At 38.0% G+C, this 25,263-nt stretch overlaps 1 protein-coding gene across 1 annotated transcript in view; it reads left to right on the top strand.

The window, feature by feature from the left end:
* The window catches only part of LOC150079450 (uncharacterized), a 196,365-nt gene that overhangs the window by 57,492 nt on the left and 113,610 nt on the right, over nucleotides 1-25,263 (top strand). The window contains exon 4 of the mRNA XM_090383077.1: nucleotides 23,596-23,757. Within this exon, the coding sequence (XP_090239203.1) occupies nucleotides 23,596-23,757 (162 nt within the window). The remainder of the gene's footprint in view (nucleotides 1-23,595; nucleotides 23,758-25,263) is intronic.

Genomic DNA, 25,263 nt, shown 5'->3' with positions numbered 1-25,263 from the left:
GAGTATATGCTCCTGTCTTAAGTGGGATTTGTTTCGGTATATTATACTTAACGACTCACTTAAGGAATCCTTTACAAACGAGATATAACTAACTGGGAGTGTCTGGAATAACCTTCAAATTCCAGTGTTTCCTAACCCATGATATTTGAGCTGAAAACTAACTATTTACTCTACAATTAACTCTCCCAATATTTAACAAGACTTAATTATTATTGTAAGGATGGGTCCTTACACTATAAATCTTCTGACCAACTGTGTCCAACTCACCTGCTAAATACGTACTCGCTGTGTTTGTGAACTTTCAGGGCGCGTTTGACACTTTATGGTGGGAAAATGCCCTCAGGAGCTTGAGATCCGCAGAGTGTGATGCGTATATGTACAGTGTTATGCGATCGTACTTTAGCGACAGACATATTAAGGTGGTGGCAAAACATCTTACGTACTGGGTTCAGATTTCAAGAGGATGTCCCCAAGGATCAGTGTTGGTACCTCTCCTCTGGAACGACAAAAGGTTTAAGTGTAAACAGAAGATTTAAGTTTATTGTTATTGTGTTGATTTATGTTAATTAATGTTGCATTGATTTTAGCCAATTGTTATTGACAAGATTTATGTCAATTGTTATTGTAAAGATGTATCTACCCCAAAACAGAAGAACTAGATGGAGATGGGCTTTTGCCTATTTGTTTTCTATATTGTTTTCTTGGTTCTCAGTAATTCAGAGACTCTGAGCATATTTAAAAAAAAAGCATTGTATATATCTGTTTAATATAATAATTAGTGAGTGTAAGTGAGGATAATTTGTGGAAGTTCTCCACTAGTAATTCATTTGTTGACACCCACTGGTATTGCACTACATCCGGTGGGTGCGGGACTTGTGCATTCGGCACAAATACATAACGTAAACCCGGGCCTAGATAAGGGCAACAGCTGTCTTATATTGGCGGTGGTAAAATACCTCGCACATGTTTTTAGGCTAGATTTGTTGAGGTTATACGCTAAAACAGATGAACTAGGTGGAGATGGGCTTTTGCCTAGGAGCCACCCTTGACTCTGGGATACACGTACGAATGTATATGCCTGTGCGTAGCCTCTTTCTGTGCGTATGAGAAATCTATGGTTCACATAAATACTCTACAGAAGGGTGCGAATATTACCATGTGTCTCTCCAAACCTGACAATTCAAAGACAGTCCAAACACCCTTGCACGTTTTTTGCTCAAATAAATTCTTTACTAGCTTCACATGATGCTGTCATAGATCACTCACAGGTGAATCACCAGTGGAAATCACATCCTAAATTACACTACGCACACGTTAAATTAAAAATATACTCCAAGAACGGCTCATAGGTGAGAGGAGTTTACATGATAGCGCATAAGGATATTGCTGTGTTTTGTAGTATCATGTGGATTCGAATATCCATCCTGAGTGGCACTGTGTACTTTTACATGATCATTCGGCTACGGTCTGCTACATAAATTAATTTAAATTATAAAACTATATCAATATATTCAATAAATCACCAATTATAATACAATTAAGTACTCTTAAGAATATCCTATTATAAGAAATCGTGAATTGCTCAACTTCCTAGGTAACTTATGATGACTACTGCAATAAGTAACTGTTCCGTCTCGCCAAAATTATATCACTAATTAATTTTTTTTTTTTTTAACTAACTGAAATGAACTAGGGCTCAAGAAAGCAGAAAGATAAAGCTGTGGAATTTATAACCCTCAAAGTTAAAGTAGTATGAATTTGAATTTTTAACTTAAACAGCAAAACTTAAAAAGTAAGCTTACCTGAAGTTCACATCTCACTAAACCGTTTCTCCAAGCCCTGGACAGCAGTGGATATATCGGTAGGATTGTACCGCTGTTTATAATGTAAAAAAACACAGTAATTTTCAATCAACATTATCTGAACCCATTAGATTAAAAAATGTGGGCGGAGTTAGTAGATTGCATGCAGCAGACAAAATCTCGTTATCAAGATTCTTTTCCATAAAAACCAGGCCTGCTGTTATAGAGGTTGATGTAGAAGCTCTGGAAACACATTTTGAGGGATTTAGGGACAGTGTGTTACTGATTGTGTAAGCAACAGAACAAGTTACGTTAATAAAACTTCACTTGCTGTTCTAGTGTACTCGCCTGCCAGACTATGGTAAGATACTGATTCAATCTGCAAACTCGAGCTGCAGAAATATCCAGTGGGAATCACGTAGCGATGTGATGATAGCGTGCTCGGTAGATTTTCGCGTATGGCAGGTGGTTAGCATTGGCTATCAATACAAAGGTTGTACACTTCATGTAAACCTCACGGGCGAAATATTCATTTGGTGAAAACTAATGAACTCATGCCACGTGTGAGATCTGAAATTAATTTATTTCGTCTCGTGCTTAAAATGAAGCCACAGACTTCGATTTGTTTACAGATTAGTTCCTATGCAGTTAAACGTTGTTTAGGACGTTGGTCAATGATCCCATTTAGCAATGCCTACTTGGAATCGCACGCAGCTATTATTATATATACAGTGTAAAGAGGGCGGTGAAGGGTAGAAGAGGGGATTGACATAATTTCTCCCACATAAGATTATTCCATAAGCACGCTCTTGTATGTTATGATTCTACATTAACTGTAAACTGAACTTCTCTCTCTCTCTCTCTCTCTCTCTCTCTCACACACACACACACACACACACACACACACACACACACCGGTAAACTGCTTTCCCAAAAAACGGAACAAAACCCCGGGAATACGATACATTTTAAATGGCAGTGTACTTCTATATTGAACCACTTCTTATTTTCAAAGTATGCAATGCAATACTCGAGACAATTTGTGGTAAAAGGTCTTCATCTTTTGATATCGATGGGCATTAGTAGCCAAACTTAGTTTGCTAAATGCCATACCCCAGCGTAAAGCCTTTGCCCTAATAAGTCATACAAAATACGTTGGCTCTAATATTATTAATAAATAAATTGAATTATAATTTAATCGTAATTGTAATTACTATAATTATATTAATAATAAGAAATAAAATGGTACATTTAAAAAAAAAAGGAATGAAGGCCTCATATTAGCAGCTCATGAACAAGCACTACGCACTAACGTAATAAAGGCGAAGATCGACAAGACCCAGAAAGACAGCAAGTGCAGACCGTGTAAGGAATCCGATAAAACGTCGAATATCTCGTATGGTTGCAAAAAGATCGCATATACGGATTATTCAGAGAGGCATGACAAAGTGCCCATCATGATACACTGGAAAATTTTCAAAAAATGCTACTATCTAGTAAAAACTTGTGGGACCACAATTCCAGAAAATGTTGTGGTAATGAGGCCAAAGTGCTATGGGGTTTTCGAATCCAAACAGACAAATACCTTCCCCAAAATACACCCGACTTGACAGTGGTTTAAAAGAAGCAGGCGTGGATAATCATTATTGCAATACCCGGAGACAGTAGAGTCGAAGAGAAACAGCTGGAAAAGATAAGAAAATATAAAGACCTGCAAATCAAAATGGAACGACTCTGTAAAACAAAAATAACAATAGTGTCCATAGTTGTAGGCGCCCTTGGGGTATTCCGAAAGCCTTGGACATCATAGGAGCAGATAAAATTTTAATCCGCCAATTGCAAAATGTAGTAGCGCTACTTGGAACAGCATATATTTTACGAGGATACCTTTGATTATCTTAGACCCCTGGCAGGTGTCCGATATTGAGTGTAAATAATAACACTAATAGTAGTAGTAACTGGAGTTCCATGTAAGAACACTTAGATGGAACTTCAGAAAGCCGCGATCCTGACACCTGTAGGATAGTAAGAGAGTTCCTCAAGCAACAGTAATGGTAATAATAGTAACTGGACACAATGAACCACCAACCACACCATGCACTTGGAAGCAGTACCCATCACGGGGCGGAAAAAATCCCATACTGAAGAAGGTTATAATAGTAAGGAAGCAAGTTGTAATTGACCATCGATGCAGTAGTTATGGAACAAGCCTACAAGAAGCATTGCGATCCGTACACAGCCCATATTGACTACCGCAAGGCCTTCGAATCCTTTCCCTATGGCTGGCTGGTTGACAGAAACACTGAAAATCTACATGGACATGTGTATATGTAAGGGCGGCATCTAGAACGTTTGTTCAACTCCGCCTCGTATCTCTGTGAAGAACAGTATCACTACAAATGGGCCAGGTGTGTGTGTGTGACGTAGGTTTGTGTGTGTTATGTGTATGTTCTGTTGTGTCTGGCCGCTTGGTTACCCAGAAGCATCAGTCACCTGGACAGGTGATTCTATGTACTCGTCCACACCACGGGAAGGTGGGCCAGTCCCAGTAAAACACATATCGTCTCGAGACTCTGACCTACCTGGTGTTGTCAGCAGGTGGGCCAGGAACCTCTGGGGGCCCATTCCAGAGGGAAGAGAGGAGGAAAAAAAAAAAAACTACCCGTGGCGCAGGTTGTAAATAAAATAAAATAAATAAATAAATAAATAATAATAAAATAAAATAAAAAAATAATTAAAAAATTAATAAAATAAGTAATAAATAAATAAAAATAGAATAAAAAAATAATAAAAAAGCTAGTGGTGCGTGCAGGTAATATATTATATAAAGGTTATAATAATATATTATAAAGTAATATATTTATGAAAAATAAATAAAATAAAACAAAAATTGATAGTATGGCAAATTTAGCAAAAAAAATTATAATAATGATATATAATAATAAAATAAAATAATAAAAATTAAAATAAATAAGTAAAAAATATATATATAGAAATAAAAATTTAGAATTTAGCCTTCCCCTTCACAAGTGTGAAATCTAGGCTGTAGAATTGTTTGTCTGGTTTTGTTGGCATTGGCATACAAGGTCTTTCGTCGGGTAAAAATGCCAGATGCAAAGGCCTGCAGGGAGGAAAGATTGTCTGGAGTCTGGATTAGTTCATCCACATTGTCTGGGGAGAAATTCAGAATGTTTCTCCGAGGTTGATCTCTGAGATCCTCGTATAAGTCAGTCAAAAAGAAAGTGGTACCAGTTTTCCTTGCCTCCACAAAAGCATAGGTCGGTAGCGAGAAGTCCCAGTTGGTACAGCTTTTCATTCAGGGAGCCGTGGCCGGTAACCAAGAAGGACGTTTCAAGGCTGAGAGAGAACCAGGATCTTGCAGTTTTGATCATCGCAAACTTTACTTCGGGGGGGAATCTTTTGGTTACTGTGCCTTGTGGCGACGTATTCCACCTGGTTTGCCAGATGTTGACCAGTTCACTGTAACATCTTGTTTTTTTCACACTTATCATTTGCAGTGAGATTAAGCTCAATATTCAGAATACAGGTTGGTATTTTTTTTTCTGATTCTGAAGCAGAACCCACGGAAGATTGTAAACAAATCAAGCGGGAGAGTTCCCGCAATTACCTGAATAGCTGCGGTGGAGACAGTCCTGCATATACGGTGGGTGGCCAGGATCATTCCTCTTTGAATGGAGTTCAGTTTGTTTCTCATTTTTATAATAACTGCACGGTGGAACCACACACCGGCGGCATAAGTTACAATGGGTAGGAATACTGCTTTGTAGTATAGCGATAACGTTCTCTTAGACAAACCCCAATCACTTCGAGAGACTCCGAGGATGGAGGCAGAAAAACCTTTAACTTTGTTGGAGGTGTGGGAAGAAGCAGAGTTTGTCGTCTATAGTGACCCCTAAGACCCTTGCTTGCTCTCTTGCACCAGAGATCTTGATTTGCGGGGATCTCCGCAGGTCAAGTTTGTTCTTGAAGATCCTCATTTTGGATTTAGCTGGATTTATGTGGAGCTTGTTTAACCTGGTCCAGATGGAGAGATTGGACAAAACATGCTGAGCATTAGCTCCCAGAGGAGAGCGTGAGTTTCCAGACACGATGATGGTGAGATCGTTCGCAAATGCTACAAGTTTTGTGTTGTCAAAGGAGTTACCAAGCCAATTTTGGAGAACTATGTTCCAGACCAGGGTCTCCAGTACCGAGCCTTGAGGACAACCCCGGTAGACAGGCCTTGTGATCTGAAGAAGTTTTGATTTTACAAAGTAGTTCTGGAACAGCTTGTACAAATTGGAAGGGCATCTGGCGGCACTGAGACGTTCAAGGGAACTTTTCCACTATACAGTGTCGAAGGCTCCTTCGAAGTCGACAAAAATAGCTAATTCATATTTGGAGGTTGAGTTCTCCAGGTGCAGGACCAGATCAAATAGGGCCTCTTCGCAGGAGCGACCTGGTATGAAGCCATACTGGGATGGGGAGATTAAATCCTGTGAAAGGAAAGTCTACAGTCAACCCGACAGTGACAAACTTGTAGAAGCAACTATGACGAAATAGTGGACCACCATCATGGTCGAAAACATTACAACCAAGCCGCCGACCGGGCTAGCCAGGTGGGTAAAGTGCCTGCCTGGCAACCCAAGGTCGCCAGGCAGGCACTTCGAGGCGGAATTCGCGGGTTCGAATCCCGCCTCGGCCTTGGATCAGAGTAAAATGCAAAAACTTTGGGAGGTGCATTATGGCCACAGAAGCCGATGCGCCAACAACTAACAAAAAAAAAAAAAAAAAAAAAAAACCAAACCGATCCCCATCAAGAAAGGAATCTTCCAGTGAGACGCCCTGAATCCATTGTAGTTCTATCTAGCACTCAATCTACCATGCTTAATACCAGAAACTAGGATAAAGCCTCAACGAAGCGAGGGAGATTTTGTACACCTCTCCTACCTGATGTACGACAACATCAAACTGTATGCTCCAGATCACTGAAAATATCAGCACTGACAGGATGGAATTCGTACTAGACAAATGTAAGGTCCACTGATTGCATCAGTGAAAACCAGTCGGCCAAAACTACCAGCTGAAGACTGGTAAAGAGATCGAAACCAAAAGCAGCAATAGGCCTCCCAGAGAACACTCACAAGAAACTCTAGAAAGGCACGAATCTGAACACCTGTAGGACAGTAAAAAAGTTTCTCGACCAATAATAATATGCTGGACACAGCAACCATCTCATGTACGCGAGGATTGGGGGCGGGGGGAAGCTATAAATTGAAGAAAGGGGATAATAAATGGAGAAACAAAAAATTAAGGAATATGGAAATATTTACATAGTAAGACATCGTTTGGTATTATAATCAACAAAATAGAAATATTAAGTTTACACCACCTCATTAAATTGCTCCTTTAAAGCACTCCATTCGAGCTCTCCAAGTTCGAGGTGGGTACACAGAAAACTGCGCTGTGGAGGTAGTATTTTTGATTAAAACTACCCCACTAGCGATGATTTAATTATTTTAATTACTTTATGTATTCCTTTCTTTTAATAGTTAATTCATGTCCCTGAACAATAGTAGCTATCAGGGCAATGGGATGGAACATTCATACATATAAATATTACAATAGATGCGTAATGCATATAAGGAAGTAGGATGCTGAATATTAGCGTGCATATTTAAGATTAAGGTTCTGTTCATATGCAATATATAGGAATAAGAATGGGCGCAATGCACAAATACAGTAAGTAACCCTATATACAAACTACATGCAGCGCATAACAATATTTCATAATTAACCTATGGTGTAAACATTGCAAATATATGCAGAACTTTTCTTAGAAATTTTAGTGGCTGAGATACTTAAACACAACCTTGAACTTGCTTTGTTGGACCTCTCTTCTGTACTTCCTCTCATTCGCCTACATATAGCAGTCTGCGTTTTCATTGCATTAACTGTTGACAATGTGTTCTGGAAACATTCTTCCAGTGGTAGCGAGGTGTGCTGGGATGAGGCTGAGGGGTAAACAGAGGTTCATGGAGTTTCTGCTGTTTTGTTTCGGTCCTCTAATAACGTCTTGTTGAGAGAGCAACCATCCTTTCAGGGATTAGTTTGGAAAGTTTTTATGTTGTTATTATTATTTTTTTCTTTATCGTTACTGTATATCTTCAGGATTGTAGATCATGCAGATAGTTAGCAGAAAACCAAAGATTTAGTTAATTTATTTCAAGATCTACCTGTATTCCGTTGAATAGACTGGCGTACTATGGCCACAGATGCCGATGTGTCTAATAAATTCCCAAACAAACAACTTGAATAGACCTTTGATTTGCAGTTTTTCATGACGGATGATCAAATCTCCCATGCGTGTAAGGGGATAGAGAGAGAAGGTATATAAGTCTCTTGATATACTGAGAGCTGTTTAGCCGTGAAACCAAAATAGTTTTGGTCTAGTGACAAGTCTGCCAGTGCAACGTAGTAGAGAATTGATTGCCTAGGAAAATATGTTTAATCCAGGATGTGTATTTTATTTTCCTCCAGACACTCCAAAAACATCGAATCGATATGGAGCTATTAGCATAATAGAGGGCTTCTTGGACAGTGAGTGCAGGCGCGAGATGGAGTCTTAGTATTCTTTGTTGTCCTATGTGACTTGTGAATAATTGCCTTAAAAGGCACACCCACAATTTAGTCTTTTTTGGTTTGATGTCTTTTATCATTGATGATAGAGAACGAAGTAGTCTTCCTTTATGTATTTTAATGTTTCTAATCGTGAAAGACGTTTCAGAATTAGATTTGTATTGGAAAAAGTCGTATAGTTTAAGAATTTTGATTTGGCTTTTATCTGCTTTTTAAAACTGATGTAGGTGCTGTTTTTGTGGTGAAAATTTTTATTTTATAATCAGATCTCTTGATTATTAATGTAGAAGCAAATTCATTAGCTTTTTAAAATAACCGTTAGTCCATCGTTACAGATATGAATTATGGCGTGATTGTACGAGTTATTTTAATTTACGAACGATAGACATTATTTTAAAAAATTATATTTTTAAAATTTTTAGTTTTTCGAACAACAAAAAAAAAAAAAAAAAATATATATATATATCGTTTATAGATTGTCAAAATGTCTTGCAGAGCTGCAAAGAAGAAAACGGCAAGTTACGTGATTACTTTTGTGTGTTTAAATTAGCCGTTTTGAAAGTGAATTCTTTACTTGAACTTCACACACACACAAGTAATCATTATTCTTTATTTGAACACACAAGTAATTCTTTACTTGAACTTCAGTATTTACTTCAGTGAAAACTGAATTCTTGATATCACGGATTATAGCGTTGTTTTACATTTATTTTAAATTAAAAACCTCTCACTATGGCTCCTCAAGTTAATAAACCTCATACAGAGAAGAAAAGAAGAATAATTAAGAACATTAAAGCTTATTGACAAACTTAATATAATAATAGAAAATAGAACGGGCGTAAGTGGGAATGTATTAATGGCAGAATAAACATTGGATTGTCAACATGTTTACGTTTTTTATGTGCAGTTAATAAAATTGCATTATTTATCTGCCTATTTCTTAATTAGCCTCATTATTTCTGCATTAGATATATAAAATTTTATAGATAACGGAAAAATCGAAATAATGGCATCTTGAATCCCCGAAGCTGTTATTCTGAAAGTCTAATATATATATATATTATGTGAGGTAAAAGTTAGGCAAAAGTAATAAAAATAAATAAATATGGCTATGTAGCTATCATTAGAGGCAGCAAATGCACATCCTCCACATGATGCCTGATTATATCTGATAATTAAAATAAATATGATATTTAAATAAAAACATCAGCCAGTAGTACGGCAATAATGCAGAGCGAAACGAAACACAAAATAATATAAAATAAACAAACAGGGAAGGGAAAGTAGAGATAATAGGACAAAAAGGTAGTCGATAATCCCCTGTATAATTTAGTCAATTAAGTCATTAAACCCAATTAATAAAAAATGATGTAAATTTAAAATAATGCCAATTATAAATAATTTAGCGGTACCCCCCTCGAAGGTACCAGTTCCAAAAGACGTGAAATATCACCAAAAAAGGGTTAAAGAAACTACCAAAAAACTAAAATATCAAAATGATAGACTGACCATCATGCCCCATATCGGTCCTCTGTCCATTGTGGTCCTCTGTCGATATGGGGCATGATGGTCAGTCTATCATTTTGATATTTTAGTGTTTTGGTAGTTTCTTTAACCCTTTTTTTTGGTGATATTTCACGTCTTTTGGAACTGGTACCTTCGAGGGGGGGTACCGCTAAATTATTTATAATTGGTATTATTTTAAATTTACATCATTTTTTATTAATTGGGTTTAATGACTTAATTGACTAAATTATACAGGGGATTATCGACTACCTTTTTGTACTATTATCTCTACTTTCCCTTCCCTGTTTGTTTATTTTATATTATTTTGTGTTTCGTTTCGCTCTGTATTATTGCCGTACTACTGGCTGATGTTTTTATTTAAATATCATATTTATTTTAATTATCAGATATATATATATATATATATATATATATATATATATAGAGAGAGAGAGAGAGAGAGACAAAAAAAAACCCTGCATAATCTCTTCCGAAGGAATAATTTTGAAGCGAGCCTTTTTGAAGCGTTGGTGCATCGCTGGTGACACAGCTATAGAGGACATCAATTATGGAAAGAGATTGAGAATCGTAAAATGTGATGAGGTAGGAGCGAAAAATGCGACGTAATATATTTTACGATTCCATTTGTAAAAGGCTACTTTACATTGCATGTCGGGATGAGGATCACTCTGCAGCTGGGTTTTCTGATCCTCCTTAACGCTGCATGGTATCCCATCGTTCACTGCCAACGGTGCTTATCAATGCAGCTTTAGTTGGAGAGGGGGAAATGGTACCACGTGCTACACCTTACTTCCTATTGTATCGGAAGTTCTCAAATGTCGTTATCAGGCCGTCATCAGCTTTGCTCTGTTATAAGAACGCTGTCACTTTGTAAATGTAAGGGAACACGGAGGTGTAGGAGAAGGTGAGCTGTTGCGTTCATTATACCATATTAATGCGTCCGGGATGCAGCTGACCCTCTTCCGCTTGATCTCAGTTGCACAGTTAAAGTGGATGTTACGGTGCATTCGCGTGGTTAGCATTTACATAACACTTCGATTAAACTGATGCGAGTGTTTGGATGCGTGAATAGAGAGCGGATGTGTTTGTTTCATCCAATCTTGCGTTACTCAGAGTCCCGTGCGTGGGGAAATTAAATTTGAAGATAAAGGACACAAATGGAAGTGGAGCCATTGAGAAGTAATCTCCTGAATGGCTCTCTAAATACAAAATACGAGCGCATGAATCTTTATCATTAATAAATTATTGAATTCCTTAAAATATTGTGTATCCCTTTTCATATGTATATTCAGAAAATTATTAATGGATGCCTCTAATGAGCATTGGATGGAATAACAAAGCAACGAATAAGTTGGTATTTACTTCTATATGCATGGGATTCCTTCAATAGTATGTTACAATGAATTCAATATACATTCTCGTACATTGAACGGTGCATTCTCATACTATCATGGATGGACTCGCGTGTGATCTCAAAGTTGTAAAACCTCGTCTCTCATAGCTACAGTTGGGTAAAGTGCCATCACTTTTTATCTTTTACGTTGCGCGCCTTGTTTGATATCTATAAGCAGACGCTAATGGCTGCCATTCGCCTTCATCCATCCTTAAGTACCAGTATGGAAGATATTTGAAACTTTCTCTAGATAACTGCGGAGCCATAAAGAGAGCTGAAACTTTCTAAGATTACTGTATATTTGAATATGTGGGCTTCGGGAAACTGTTTTGTTGGTTGCTATGACAACTACTTGGGATGTAGAATGGTATGGTCAAAAATAGGACTTGGAAGTAGTGTCTACCTTAAGCAAAAGAGAGAGGAGGAAGGATACGGCTTCACCAGATCGATACAAATACTCTTGAGCGATTTGAAAGTTTTTTCTGCTGTACAAGACTAACCTTCTGCACAGGATGAAAAGTATGGACTGAGGATGATGCATTTTACTTAAAATCTCTCTCTCTCTCTCTCTCTCTCGTTATAAGAATCTCCATAATGTGTTCGGAATTGCCTAATTCGTACAAGAATTAGATTCTTGAAATAAAAAAATAAAAAAACAGATCTTTTTAGTTTAAATTGCAGATTTATTTATTCACTTATTTTATTTGTTTACTTTTTTTTAATAATCCATTGCAATAAGTTGCTTCCTATTGCCGTTGAGATAGTGAAACGCTGCCACGCATCGTTCGGCCTCATTAATACTTAATAATTCTGAAAACTTATTTCAAATTAAAATCAGTAAATTAAATTTTGAAAGATATTGTTGCGTGTAGTTGACCATCACAAGATTCAAAGCAGGCGAAGACGGAATTCAAATTGAATTAAATTTTTTTTCCCTTTCGTTTGTTGGTTCAAAAATATTCCCAAGTGGAGGAAGTGATAACGTGTAAACTTCTGTTTTTTTTTTACTCATAACAGCAAACTGAACAAGTTACCGGTGCTTGAAGTATGGTACGATGCCCATCCTACTTCTTTTAGAAGGCCTCAAAACCATTCCGTTACCTTTTCGTAGATTTGAGGCTGTTCTAGATTTTTAGTTGTCTAGGGTTGCACAATTTTTTTTTATTCTTTATTGCTACACTGGTGGCATATCTAAACTTAAGCGGGATAAGTGGTCTATTTATCCCCCTCCCGAAATTACTGTACCTGAGATTGTGTTAAGATTTGATATCGCATTCGCTTTCAGTGTATTTCATAGTTAATTAAAAAGAAAGAGAAAGCTGTTGTTATGTTTCTTGTAAGTAGATGTATACGGTCATGTAATTTTGTATTGTATGGGGCCCAAAAACCTGTTACTCAAAGTTAAGCTAAAATGGAAGTGCAATATTTGCAAAATAATTGATAGAAGCCAATTCAGTTTAATAATATTCATTTATTTGCAAATATGAATACTTACATGAAATATATGCAGTGTACATTAAAATATATTTGCAATACGAGACAACCAAGGCGATGGGGGGGGGAGAGGTTTACTAGGATGAAAACCCGGCTAAATTACATTCATTGTAACGAGGCAATAAAGATAAGATGGCTAACGTAGTATTTCAATTACAAAAGAAAATTTAATGTATTAGATTAAAGAAAAATCATTAATTATAGTATAACCGCTTCAGTAATAAGCATACAAACGCAGTTGTTACAATGATGATAACCACCAAGGAAGACAAAACTGGAAAATAAAGTCCAGTAAACAGTTCCATGATCTCAAAGCCACTATTTTTTTTTAAATATTACCTGGAAGTAATAAAAGATTGTCCAATAAAATATTAAATTGATCTGGCAATGTGGTAGTTATGAAGGCTACCTGACGAGCCTTGGTAGGTCTTGAATTTCATGACAAAATGTTGGATAACCACAGTTGGCATACTTTAACGGTAAGAAAAAGTCGATAAGGTGATATATTCATAGATTCATAAAACTAGCTAGTTTTCGCAGGAGATAAATTTGAGAGTTAAACTGTGGGAAGAAATGGACGACGGCATCTTGCGTTTCCCTTGCATTAACTGTCATAGAAGCAAAACAACAGTAAGCTTATCAGCGACTACGAAGGGAAGTCGCTGATAAGCGTATACAAAGGATGTATACAATAAAGTTTAATAAGTGTTCATAGTTTACATTTTTACACCCCTTGATAAGAAAAATACTGTCATTAAGAACTCGAGAGAAACCGCCATGTTGTCAGAATATTCTGGATTCCGGGATATATCGAAAATAAATGTACCGATCAAGCTGCTGGAAGTCTTATTAAAAATATAATATGGCCACGGTAGCTAATTCGCTGGTAACGCCACAATGGCAACAACCCCCGAACACGAAGTTAAAACATAAGATAAATTTATATACATATATACACAGTGATGCTAAAGGCAGTCATTAATACCTAGTGGCAGAAGCTCCCTCCTAATTATGGTGCAGCAGTAATAGTAGTTCTACAATTACATTTTTGGTAAAGCAATACCATTTCTGTACACACGTTAGCTCATGCTTATCTGAAAATGAATATCCGACAGATGCATAGGTTTTAACAGCGGGCTATGATCTGACAGTCCAGGCAGCACAAACAACGGACTCTCATGGTGTTGGTGTTCAGGAGTCCTGATGATACTGAAGACTACTCTTCCTGGAGACTAGTTTGCAAAGGGTGGTGGATGACGATTAGAAATTTCTCCCTCAGAGCATTATATCCTTACTCGATGGGATTCAGGTGTGGTGGTGACCACGGTAGGTACTGCATCCGAGAAATATCTTCACTCAGAAGAAAGTCCTCCATTAGTTGCATTATATGGGGTAGGAGACCATTGTTATCTATAAGAAGGAACTTGGGGCTTACAAGTTACTGGAACTTTACTATTAAATATTTTGGGTGAACAGTTGGGCTTACTAACTCAATCGTCTTCAAAGTATCTTTTTACACACACAAAATCGGTCTTACCAAGCTTTGAAACATTGTTTAAAATCGTGACTTCTTGGACTATGAGGAATATTGTGTGCCATTCGGATGGATTCCACCTTCGTCTTGGGATTGTAGGCGAACAACCAGCTGCCATCCCAGTGACCACTTTTCTTACGAAGCTCGGATCCTGCATAGATTTTTCGAACAAAAATTACCTGCAATGGTTTCCCTATAGTCCCTTTGATCGTCCGACAGCAAGCATGAAACAAACTTTGTACACACGTGACGCATCCCTAAATCTTGCGTCTCGATTGTGTATACTGAGCTTACTGACAATCCAACTTCGTGAGCAATCTCAAGAACAGTCATTCGCCTATCATTTCGCAAGAGGTTAAAGAACGTGATGTTAGCACGCTGTTCAAACTACGACATTCCAATGCCGGAACTTTTTGAATGTACCACCTAATTCAAAGAAAAATATCCCTATTCACAGCAGTCACATCCTCGTGTTCCCCGCAGTAACATTGATCCATGTTTAAGTAAACCGAGTTGATGAAGTTTTGCGTTTATTGATCCGTATCCTGTCTCTAAAAATGAGGCTTCAAGGGATAGTGTAAGCCAAGAGTTTACTGCTCTGGTTGCTATGAATTTCACATCAGGGAAGCACCTTCACATCACAACTCCTATCGTTGACGCATTCCATCGCTCCTGCCTCCTCGTGATGCGATGTGTAGCATCGAGTTTTCTTTCTTTCTTGGTGTCAGCGTCCAGGTCGATACTTATCTCTAGCAGTGTGGTATGGATTCTATTTTTAATTCGGTAGCAAACTTCTCGAAAAATGAGGTGCAGTGCTCCTGCAATTACTTGTATTGCTGAGGTTGAAACAGTTCTGCTGCAGATGCGGTGAGTGGATAGCAGCATGGATCTCTGTATTAAATTTAGTTTCTGTCTGATTTTGACATTGATCGCCTTGTGGAAACCAGCCAGGCCCTGGTTTCCACAAGGTAACAATGGGGAGGAAAATGCTTTATAATAGAGGAGTATGTATTTGAGAGGCTGATTGCCCTTAGGGGACTGGGAACTATCCAGACATATTGTTCGTCTGGATAGTTCCCAGTCGTTCTGAGAAATTCTGACGATGGAAGCCGAAAAGGTTTTGATTTTTACAAACAGGTGTTGAAGATGTTGGAGGAATGAGAGCTTATGGTCGATAATGACTCCAAGAATTCTGGTTTGTGTTACCAACAGCAGCCGGACCCTGGAAATTTTGATCTGGGGGGGGGGGGGGCTCTTGAGGCGAAGGCTCGACTTAAAAACCATATTTGTTTTCAAGAGATTGATCTGGAATTTGTTCCTCTTTGTCCAATCTGTTAGGTTATCAAGAATTCTCTGTGCATTTGCCTCCAGCTTAGCCCTGGATTGTCCAGCAACTGTCTGTGTCAGATCGTCAGCAAAAGCTATGATTTTAGAATTGTCAAATGAGTTTTTCAAGAAATCTGCAATACAATAATCCGTACCAGGGGGCCCAGTACAGATCCCCGAGGACCTCCTTTGGTGATGTTTCTATTGATTGATTGATGTGTGGATTTGACTTTGATATGCCTATCTGCGAAGTAGTCTCTGAGGAGCCAGTAGAGATTGGCTGGGCAGTCAGCAACTTGGAGGCACTCCAGGGCGCTCTCCCACCACATTCGATTAAAGGACCCCCTCAAAGTCAATGTAAATTGCCAGTTCATATTTAGAAGCAGATCTGACAGGGCATCCTCGCAGGACCGCCCCGGTGTAAATCTATACTGCGATGGAGAAATCATGTCCTGTGTCTTGAACAGGGCTGTAACTCTAAGGGCAATCAGCCTCTCAAATATTTCGCCCATGTCGGCTAGCAGGGCAATGGGTCTTATGGATTTAGGATCGATTGGCAACTTGTTTGATTTAGGTATCAAACAGATCAGGGCAATTTTCAAAGCTTTCAGGAAAGTGAAATGCCTTAAACATTTGTTATAGAGTGTCAGTACGATTTTTGTTCTTAATTTAAAAAACCTGATGATGAAGGCACTTTCAACCAGATCTATTCCTGGACTTCTTGGCGTTGATTTTCTTCATCACACCTTCGAATTCTTGTAGTGTAAAAGGTTCTGCCTGGTGCTGTGGGTTGCATATCTCTTCCTGATTATCCCATGCTCCGGATGGTCCTCGGTTAAGTTATCTGAGGGGAAGAGCTTGTCTAGGATACTGTTTATTAAGTCTTTCCAGCTTGTTGGCTCTCCTTGGTCTGTTTGGATTGAGCTGTATAGCTCTGTGGAGTAGATCTCGTTTCTTGTTATTTTGTAGAGTAATCCCCATGGGTTGACGTTGCCTGATTACTTGACGAACTTCTTCCAAGTTTCTCTTTTCCTGGTGGTTATGGCATACTAATTTTTCTTGTGGATATAACTGTGTGGAGCATCTCAACATCTAGTGGGGGGGGCTGTCCTGATGGCTTTGGTTTTGCTTTGTGGCTCTGTGAACCTCTCGAAGCAGGTTTGTGAGCTCAATGTTCTACCAAGCACAGATTTTGGGGAAAAATTTCCTCTTCCTGGCTGATCTGTAGGATGCTTTGATAATAGCGTTTTCAATGTTTGTTCCTAACTCCTCAGGAGTGAGCATTGTGTGAGGGGCTCGATGTCGGATTCCGGGAAATCCTTAATGGATCTGTCAAAGAGCTGCTAGTCCACCTTCCTAAGGGAGAACCTAATGAATTCTGGGATTTTTCCATGTGTTGGTGGCATCATGCAATGGTGGAGATTGATGTGAAAGAGGATGACCCCGAACTCAAGGTCCAGTTACTGACTTTGGCTTGTAGATTGTTTGTGGTTGCTATTATGTCTATATTTGATTGCCCAGTTGAGCTGCTATACATGGTCAAGTTGCCAGGTTGATTGTGTGCAATGAGGTTTCGGGTTGCTATGAAGTCCTCCAGGAGTAGACCATGGGGATCAGTAGTTATACTAAGCCAGAGGGGACATTTTGTCTTTACATCAGAGGCAATCAGGACTGCCCCTTGGCCTAGGAAGTCCAGTGTAAACTCCAGGTAGTTAAATGCCCCATCAAGTTTCTGGGAGCGTGGGCAGTAAAGGGAGATGCAGTAGATGGGGAGGGAGAAGTAGTTCACTTGTATGCATGTTGCAAATTTATTACAGAAAGCTTGCACTACCAGGATATCGATATTCTGGTTCATCACCACTATACATGATTTAGGGTCTTGTGGTGAGGATTGGATTATTTTGGCATGAATAGGGAATCCTATTATTTTAGATGTGCTGGATTCTAGTGGCATATAGCTCTTGTATCATGATTATGTCAATTGTATGGTACTCTGCTGCCTTCAACAGATGGTTGCAGATAATCTTATCTGCAACCATCCTGGACCTATGCCCGTTGATCTGCATTACCTTGAGATGCCTGCTGCAGAATGGTACACTTGTAGTGGGTGCATGTCTGGGGCTTTTCCAAGGGTTTTTATCTCATTTTGGAGTTCCTACTCATCAGTGGTCCTTAGTCGTACTTGTTCTACAGCTCTCTTGTATTCTGGACATTTGGTGTCCTGAACTGAATGTGCGTGATCCCGATGTCTCCTCTTACAATTTGCACTTCTTGGGTCCTGGTCATGATTAGGACACTCCGCTTAGACATGGCTGCTGCATACACAGTGCCCACAGGTAAGGGATGTATGTGTGCATGGCTGTGACATGTGTCCATACTCCAGGCAGAGGAAGCACTTATTCACCACTCTTCCTTGCAGGTCTTCCTTGCTAGTAAACTGTATTTAGGTTCAAATGGCGCCAGGGGTTTCCCCCATCTCCACGTAGTTTACATTGTGGTATGATACAGTTCACTGTAAAGGCCAGAGATTTAAAAGTATATGAATCTTGAGGTTATAGTAAAAGATCTTAGACAGTGTTTTTTATTTTTATTATTTTTTTTATCTATAAAATCCTGGTTTTTCAATTGATCTTGCAAATTGGCTCTTGAATATGCACACAGAATAACGGACAGTGGTAAGGAAAGTAATATTTTTCTTTATAAGGTGTTCAGAGTATTCTGTAATTTAACTTGATAAACGAGTTACATAGGCGGCTTTGCACTATGGGCCATCATATTTAAAGAAAAAGGATTGATCAATATGTATTCATATTGATGTACATTCAAAGTCGTAATTCCTTAGCTAATCAGAAAGCCCAGTGTACAAATAAAACTTCGTGTAAAGCTAGCATTGTTTAAATTATCCTTTAAAATGGATTTTAATCGCCACTATGAAAAATAATCCGGGATATTTAACTCATGGCAACCCGCAGGATCCGCTAAGATAGAAAAACAAGCTGGTTATTATGATGAATGCTTCATACCTCCCGATAATTAATGATCTCCTAGCTTCTGGACAGATAAGTTTGACTTCCTGCCCCACAGAATTATACACCGAAGAGTAAATTATTCAATAAGATAGCCACCAGTGTTAATATTCTTCTCTTGTAGGTGTCCTTGCGTTTGTTGATCCTAATTATCGCTCATGAATAATGACTTCAATTTGACCTGCGGGCAACGGAGACTCGCAGTACCCGAGCTGCTCCCTAGAACAGTACGTGTTTAAAATTACCTCTTTGCTTATGACCGACGTAATTTGGCTGTCTGATGCTCGCCGGTGGATAAAGATGTTGGAAATGTGAGCATCAGATAGCATTGAGTTAAGGCAAAGAAGAGTGACTTAAACACATGCACATTTATCAACGGAACGGAAGGCTTAATGTCCTTCCTGGTATAGCTTCGTCCCATTTACGTAGATGAACAAACTGCCGCAGATCCAGGAAGAACGTTTTAATCTCCGAACGAGCAGTTTCTGGAAAAAAAAGTAGACCGTATCTACCCTCATCTGCTGATAAAGAATTACGAAGGGAGATGCCAAAGACTATTTTATGATCAACCAATTGAGTGCACGTTCACTTTAAGTGAAACTTTTAACGAGTATTCCGTAAAAACTACATTCAGCGTTGCAAAATTAACCTGCACCATCTTTTCTAGTTTAGAATGCAAGTTAAAATAACAGTGGATCAATTACTGAATGCATCCACTTTACAAAATAAACTTTAAATTTATCCTCCATCGTTTCCGGAGAACTCTACATCTGATTTTTTAAGTGAAAGCTTTTAAGATAAGTACTGACCACAGATCTTTTTTTACCGGAGCAACGCTTGTCTAATTACAAGAAGTTAATTTAATATTTTTGTCTGTTAAGACAACGCGATAACCAACTAATTTGTCTTTCTTTATGCAACATGCAGGATGGAAAAAATCGCATACATAGTATAGCAAGTACGTTATTTGTGCCCGTTCAAGTAAACTTTTTTTTTTTTTTTTTGTCAGTCTTAGACAAAGGTTAAATGGTTTCACACCACATGAACTTGGATTTTTCTGGACTTGGCAAGCAAACTTAACTGTGAAATGCTTTGTGTAGCAGTTCAGTGCTGTGAATTTCTCCTGAATGCATGGTTGTTTTTTGAGGATAAATTGAAAATAAAATTGCATTTGGTTATATTTGTATCACGCTTGTACAATTTGGTGTGCTACGTTTTGCCATCACTGCATAAACCTGGTTGTTTAATTATTGATTTCATTTTGTGTACATGCGAATCTAATTTTCGATGCATGGTTTATTCATGCTAGTTGGGAATCTTATATTGTTAGTGCGCTAGTAGACAGCCAATTGGAGTAGGAATGTGACCTTCTCTGTAAACTTGTTAGTTTATTTAAAGAAACGGATTGTTGTGTGTCCAATACATTTTTAATTTTCTTAAGTCTGTATTGGCAGAGATTTTGAAAAGTGCGAGAGAATTTTATGCGAGAAAAGTTACTGACTTAGACTTGTTCTCTTCAAGATGCGTATGATATAGTCAGTTGTTTGTAATTTCTAGGGAAATATTAAGTGTTATTGAAATAAAATTTAAATTTTTAAAAACCATTCTCTCTTTTCATGTGGTTTATTGATGCCAACTTTTTTTTTTTTTTTTATAATGAGTATAAAATCAGTCTTTGAGATTGATTAATGCCCGTGTCGGGGGTGAGGTTTTTAAAAAGCACCAATATGGACGTGACAAGTTCGTATAAGTACGAGTAACTGAGGCATTGTCGTTGTTAAGCTAAAGAAAAAAAAATTAGGCGTACCTCTTGCATAAGGATTGTGTAATGTGGAAATATTTGCCATTCTTTTAATCTTGGTATTTTCCATAAATTAATTGCGATTTTTAGAATTATCGCAAAATCTAAAGTTAGTAATAAATCGTGGCTTGTGCCATTTGGGTTATTAGCGTTCAAATTAATGCGGACTCCCTGCCAACTTAACTTGGTGATCAAATTATAGTTGATTGCTTCATTAATTTTATGCCCTAACGGAATGCGGTTGCTAATATTTGAGGGACGTGACTTCCATTATAAAATACCTCAAGCATTTGCCGCTGGTAAGAACCAATCTGTTACACATCGGTTTCAGAGTGTCATCAGTGCTAATGTCTTACCATTCTCACTGCTAGATATTCATAGCTCAACAACATGTATCCAATTACATTCTCAACTGGGAGAAATTTGTGCTGGAAGCTGTTTACGAAAGAAATTAATTGCCACCTTTAATAAAATGTTTAGGTTTAGGATTCTCATATCGTTTTATTATGTGGTTGAATATACAGGATCACAACATCGGTTCTAATCTATATCGTTGAATTAGTGACTGACGACACGTTGGACCATTCCTGCAGTAGCGTGGACTGTTTCACAGCCAGACCCTTTAAATGACCCCATAGGAAATAGTCAAGCGGCTTCATGTTAGTTGACTAGCCAAGCAATAACTCCTCGCCGATCTGTCCATCAAAATGGATAGATAGCATTGAGGCGAGCTCTCGCTTGTCTGCAGAAAGTAGGGGCGCCATCGTGCATGGAATCAAATGTCTCCTGTATGGAGAACATCGTCAAGCAGTCCAGCAAAATACGTTCCGGTAAAACTGGTCGGTTCTTGGAAGAACATTTGGCTCCATTAACTGAATGCCAACAGTACCACACCAGACGTTGAGAGAAAGAGAAAATTGCTCTTGATGGGTCCTTACCAGCATGCGGATTTTCTTTCGCTCATTCCTACCAGTTGACAGTAATTCACCATTATAGTGCAAGGAAGCCACAGGCTTTTGCTGCACTGGCTAAAAAAAAAAAAAAAGAAAAAAAAAAGGAAAATAAAAGAAAACGAATTTATTCAAACTGTCAGCCTCAACTACCTCCGAGGGTAACTTGTTCCAGCTATCAACGACTCACTGGCAAAAATAAAACTTCCTACAATCTAATCTAAACCTCAAGCTCTGTAATTTTAATTTATGACGTCTAGTTCTGGAATTCTTTAGAATAGTGAGAATTTCATCTTCATTAATTTACTAATCCCTCTCAGGGCCTTATAAACCTCTGAGGTGCCTGGTTGTCAATAAAGCGTTTTCACACACACACACACACACGGGGGGGGGGGGGCCTAAAATACGTCCATGTTTTCCAGGTACGTTTGAAACCCTGTACATATTGTACAGTAGACTTTCAAAATAACGGCACCTTCGGGGATTCAAGGTGCCATTATTTCGATTTTTCCCGTTAATTAGAAAGTTTTATTTTTAATATTTTTAATGCAGAAATAATGAGGCTAAATAAGAAATAGAGATTAAGAATGCAATTTTATTAACTGCACATAAAAAAAAAAAAAAAACATATTGACGATTGAATTTTATATTCTGCCATTAATACACTCATACTTACGCCCCGTTCTATTTTTTATTATTATATCAAGTTCAGTCTGCTCGTTTAGTCTCACCGGATGGAAAAGGCCCGAGTTCGAATCTCGTCGATGACGCGAGGAACTTTTATGGACTGGACTTTTTTTCACTCCGTGGTTGAGTTAATCGATCTCATGCATAGATAGCAAGGTTTTTCGTCCAGCAAAACAGGCAAGTCGACCAGAGAACACACGCAGTTTACAGACAAAACACATGAGTATGGGAATTAACTTTCCGGGTGACGTAATAGTTTGGATTATATCAAATTTGTCACTAAACTTTAACGTTGTTTAACTTTAGTAGACATAGTGAGGGGTTTTTAATTTAAAATAAATGTAAAACAGCGGTATAATCGGTGATATCAGTACAGAATTCACTTTCAAAATGGCGAGCATAAACAAATACAGTAATCACGTGACTTGCAGTTTTCTTTCTTTCTTTTTTTTTTTTTTTTTTTGCCACTGCCTGACATCCGTGCTATATGTAAATATCCGATCTCAGTGTGCCGTTAGCTGGAATATTCCGTTTTTTGGGGAACATTCCAGCTATTTCGATAGTCTACTGTATAATAAGTGGTATATATATTATTTATTTATTTATTTGTTATTATTATTATTATTATTATTTTTTTTTTTTTTTTGATAAAGTAAATGTATGGGAGGAAAAATTAAGATTGTGAAGATCTCTAGCTATTTTGCCGTCATAGCGTTCAAAATGGCCAACAAACTCAGACAAACAATACCAATAAAATCTTGTTAATAAATTTCGTGGGACGTATAGATTAATGACCTAATAGTGCCTTAATGTTTTGTAGTATGAAAGGGAGACGTGCATTTTATATGATCAGGAGAAACTAAAGTAAACAATATACTGATGTCTCATAGTCTTAGTTAGTTTACAGAATTCCTTCATGCAGTTTTGCATGAATGAAATCAATAAACCATGTACTGAAATTGAGTGTACTACATTTGTGAATCTTTGTTTGAACAAACTGTCCATCTTTGAAAAACACGGTCATCGCAAGAAGCTTTGGAGAACGTTGCTCTTCGTTGGCAAAAGGATAAAAGAGGAACAGATTCCATATTTGAAGACATTTTTACTTAATAAAAATGATAGGGTTATTGTGCTTTTCTTTTTTATGGTTCGACACGGCAATACGCCCTGTTAAAAATTGATTTAATGCTAGTATGGTGGCAGCCTTGTAGTTCTACAATTGTTGGTAGGACAGACTTCATCAGAGTACTGTTTTTCAGTGGGAGTGAGTTATTAATCCTGACACTCAGCGATCGGTTTCGGTGCTGGTCTTATTTAGTGGTTTGACAGGTGAAGGGAGCCGTTGACAAATGCGATGTTATATTTACCTGTCCTTCCTCAGACAAAACACATCCTCACCGTCTTTCTACCTTGCAGGCACATTCACTTGGCGGAAACATCACGTCCGAGGTCTTAGCGCTCAACAGCCAACAGGTCGCCGAGGTCATACTGCCGTCGTTTACAACGGAGCTATGCACGTTTATGGTGGCTATCAGGATTTAAGAGGATCTTCATCGGAGTTGTGGAGTTTCGATTTTGGTAAGTTGATGCTTTTTTTGTTCTTTTCTTATTGAAACCGGGTTTGTATGAAAATTTTTATAAACATCAGATTGAACTCTTTTCTGATTATAAGGATTATTAATTCTGTTCGAGATTTCAAAATTGCAAAGCCACTGACCAGCGAGATGAAACTAAACTGACTTTTATTAATTTTGGATTAAACTGAGGTAATTATTAACGAATTTCCTAGATTCATTTATACAGCGACGGGATAGTAGGAGTTTGTTCGAAGAGGCTGTGTTTGGCACGCGAAAGCAGCGTGAGTAATCACAGCAAAACGCCGATCACTAACCTTGTTATCAATACTGCCTTAGGAGATGTTCCCAAAGCTCAGCGTTATCGGGGTCTCGTGATGGCGATCAGTCTTTCATTTTGTCGCCGTTGGTGCAGTTTCAGAATTAGATTTGGACTCTCTAATTGGAACAGACTTCTGCCAAACACCATTTAATTAGTTGTGAAAAACAGATGATCTTTCTTTCATTCGCCTTCTCCGAGACGCAGGCGGCAAGAAGCAACCCAGTTAATTACAGGTGGGGAAAGGGATGTCATTACTGTGCTCGTCTCGGTAGGGAAGAGTTTACTCTTTTGTGCTGATGGGAAGGTTGAATCGTGCGCCAGTGGAAGGAATACATGACACTGCCCCTCTCCCCTACCCTTTACACACGCACTAAATATACTGCTACGCTAATTAGAATATTTGCACAGACTTGTAAATTTGGCTTCGAGAGATAATCACGTTAAAAGCTCCAGTGGAAGCACTATGTTGTTTTTATGCATATTTTAATCTTATTACTTCTTGACAACCTTGTGATATCTGTATACAAAGTTAGGTTTTAATAATATTTAGTCTTTGGAACTTGTAGAGAAATTCTGTTCGTTTTACTGATATATTTTAATGGAATATTTCATAGGTTATCTTTATCTAAATATTTGAAACGAAAGCACTACTGGACCTTTTAAATTTTAAAATCTTTTCTCTTTCACTTTTTCGGTGAGTTTAACGCTGGTGCTGCATCATAAACCCCAAAAGACTAAGCTGACTTTTTTTTTGTAACTGGAGGATTACAACCATTGAAGAAGTGAAGGAGGAGACATCTGCAAAACCTATATTTTTACGCACTCCATTAGTTATTGATTTTAAACTTGCACAGGTCATTTCAAGTATTTAGCCATTGCGTATGGTTTCTCTTGCAACATTGTTCCACCTTATATTTGTAAAGAACTTTTAATAGTGTTTCTGTTGTGCATTTTTTTTTTTTTAATGGAAAAGCCATTCATGTTATTAACTGTATTTTTTTGGGGTGGCATGTTTCTGTTAAGGACGAACACGCAGATTGTTTCTCTTCCACTAAAGTAAGGCGATCAGTGTACTTTCATTCTTATCTCCCCGGCCACGTAAATAAATTCATTTATGGCATTCATGCCTTCCCACCTTAATCATATTTTTATATTCTTTTTTAATTTTTTTTAAATTTTATTTATTTA

This window comes from Mastigoproctus giganteus, chromosome 10, assembly GCF_048544385.1.
Source record: "Mastigoproctus giganteus isolate SK-2022 chromosome 10, ASM4854438v1, whole genome shotgun sequence".
In the NCBI taxonomy this organism is placed as follows: Eukaryota; Metazoa; Arthropoda; class Arachnida; order Uropygi; family Thelyphonidae; genus Mastigoproctus; species Mastigoproctus giganteus.
This window is presented reverse-complemented; position numbering and strand designations above follow the sequence as displayed.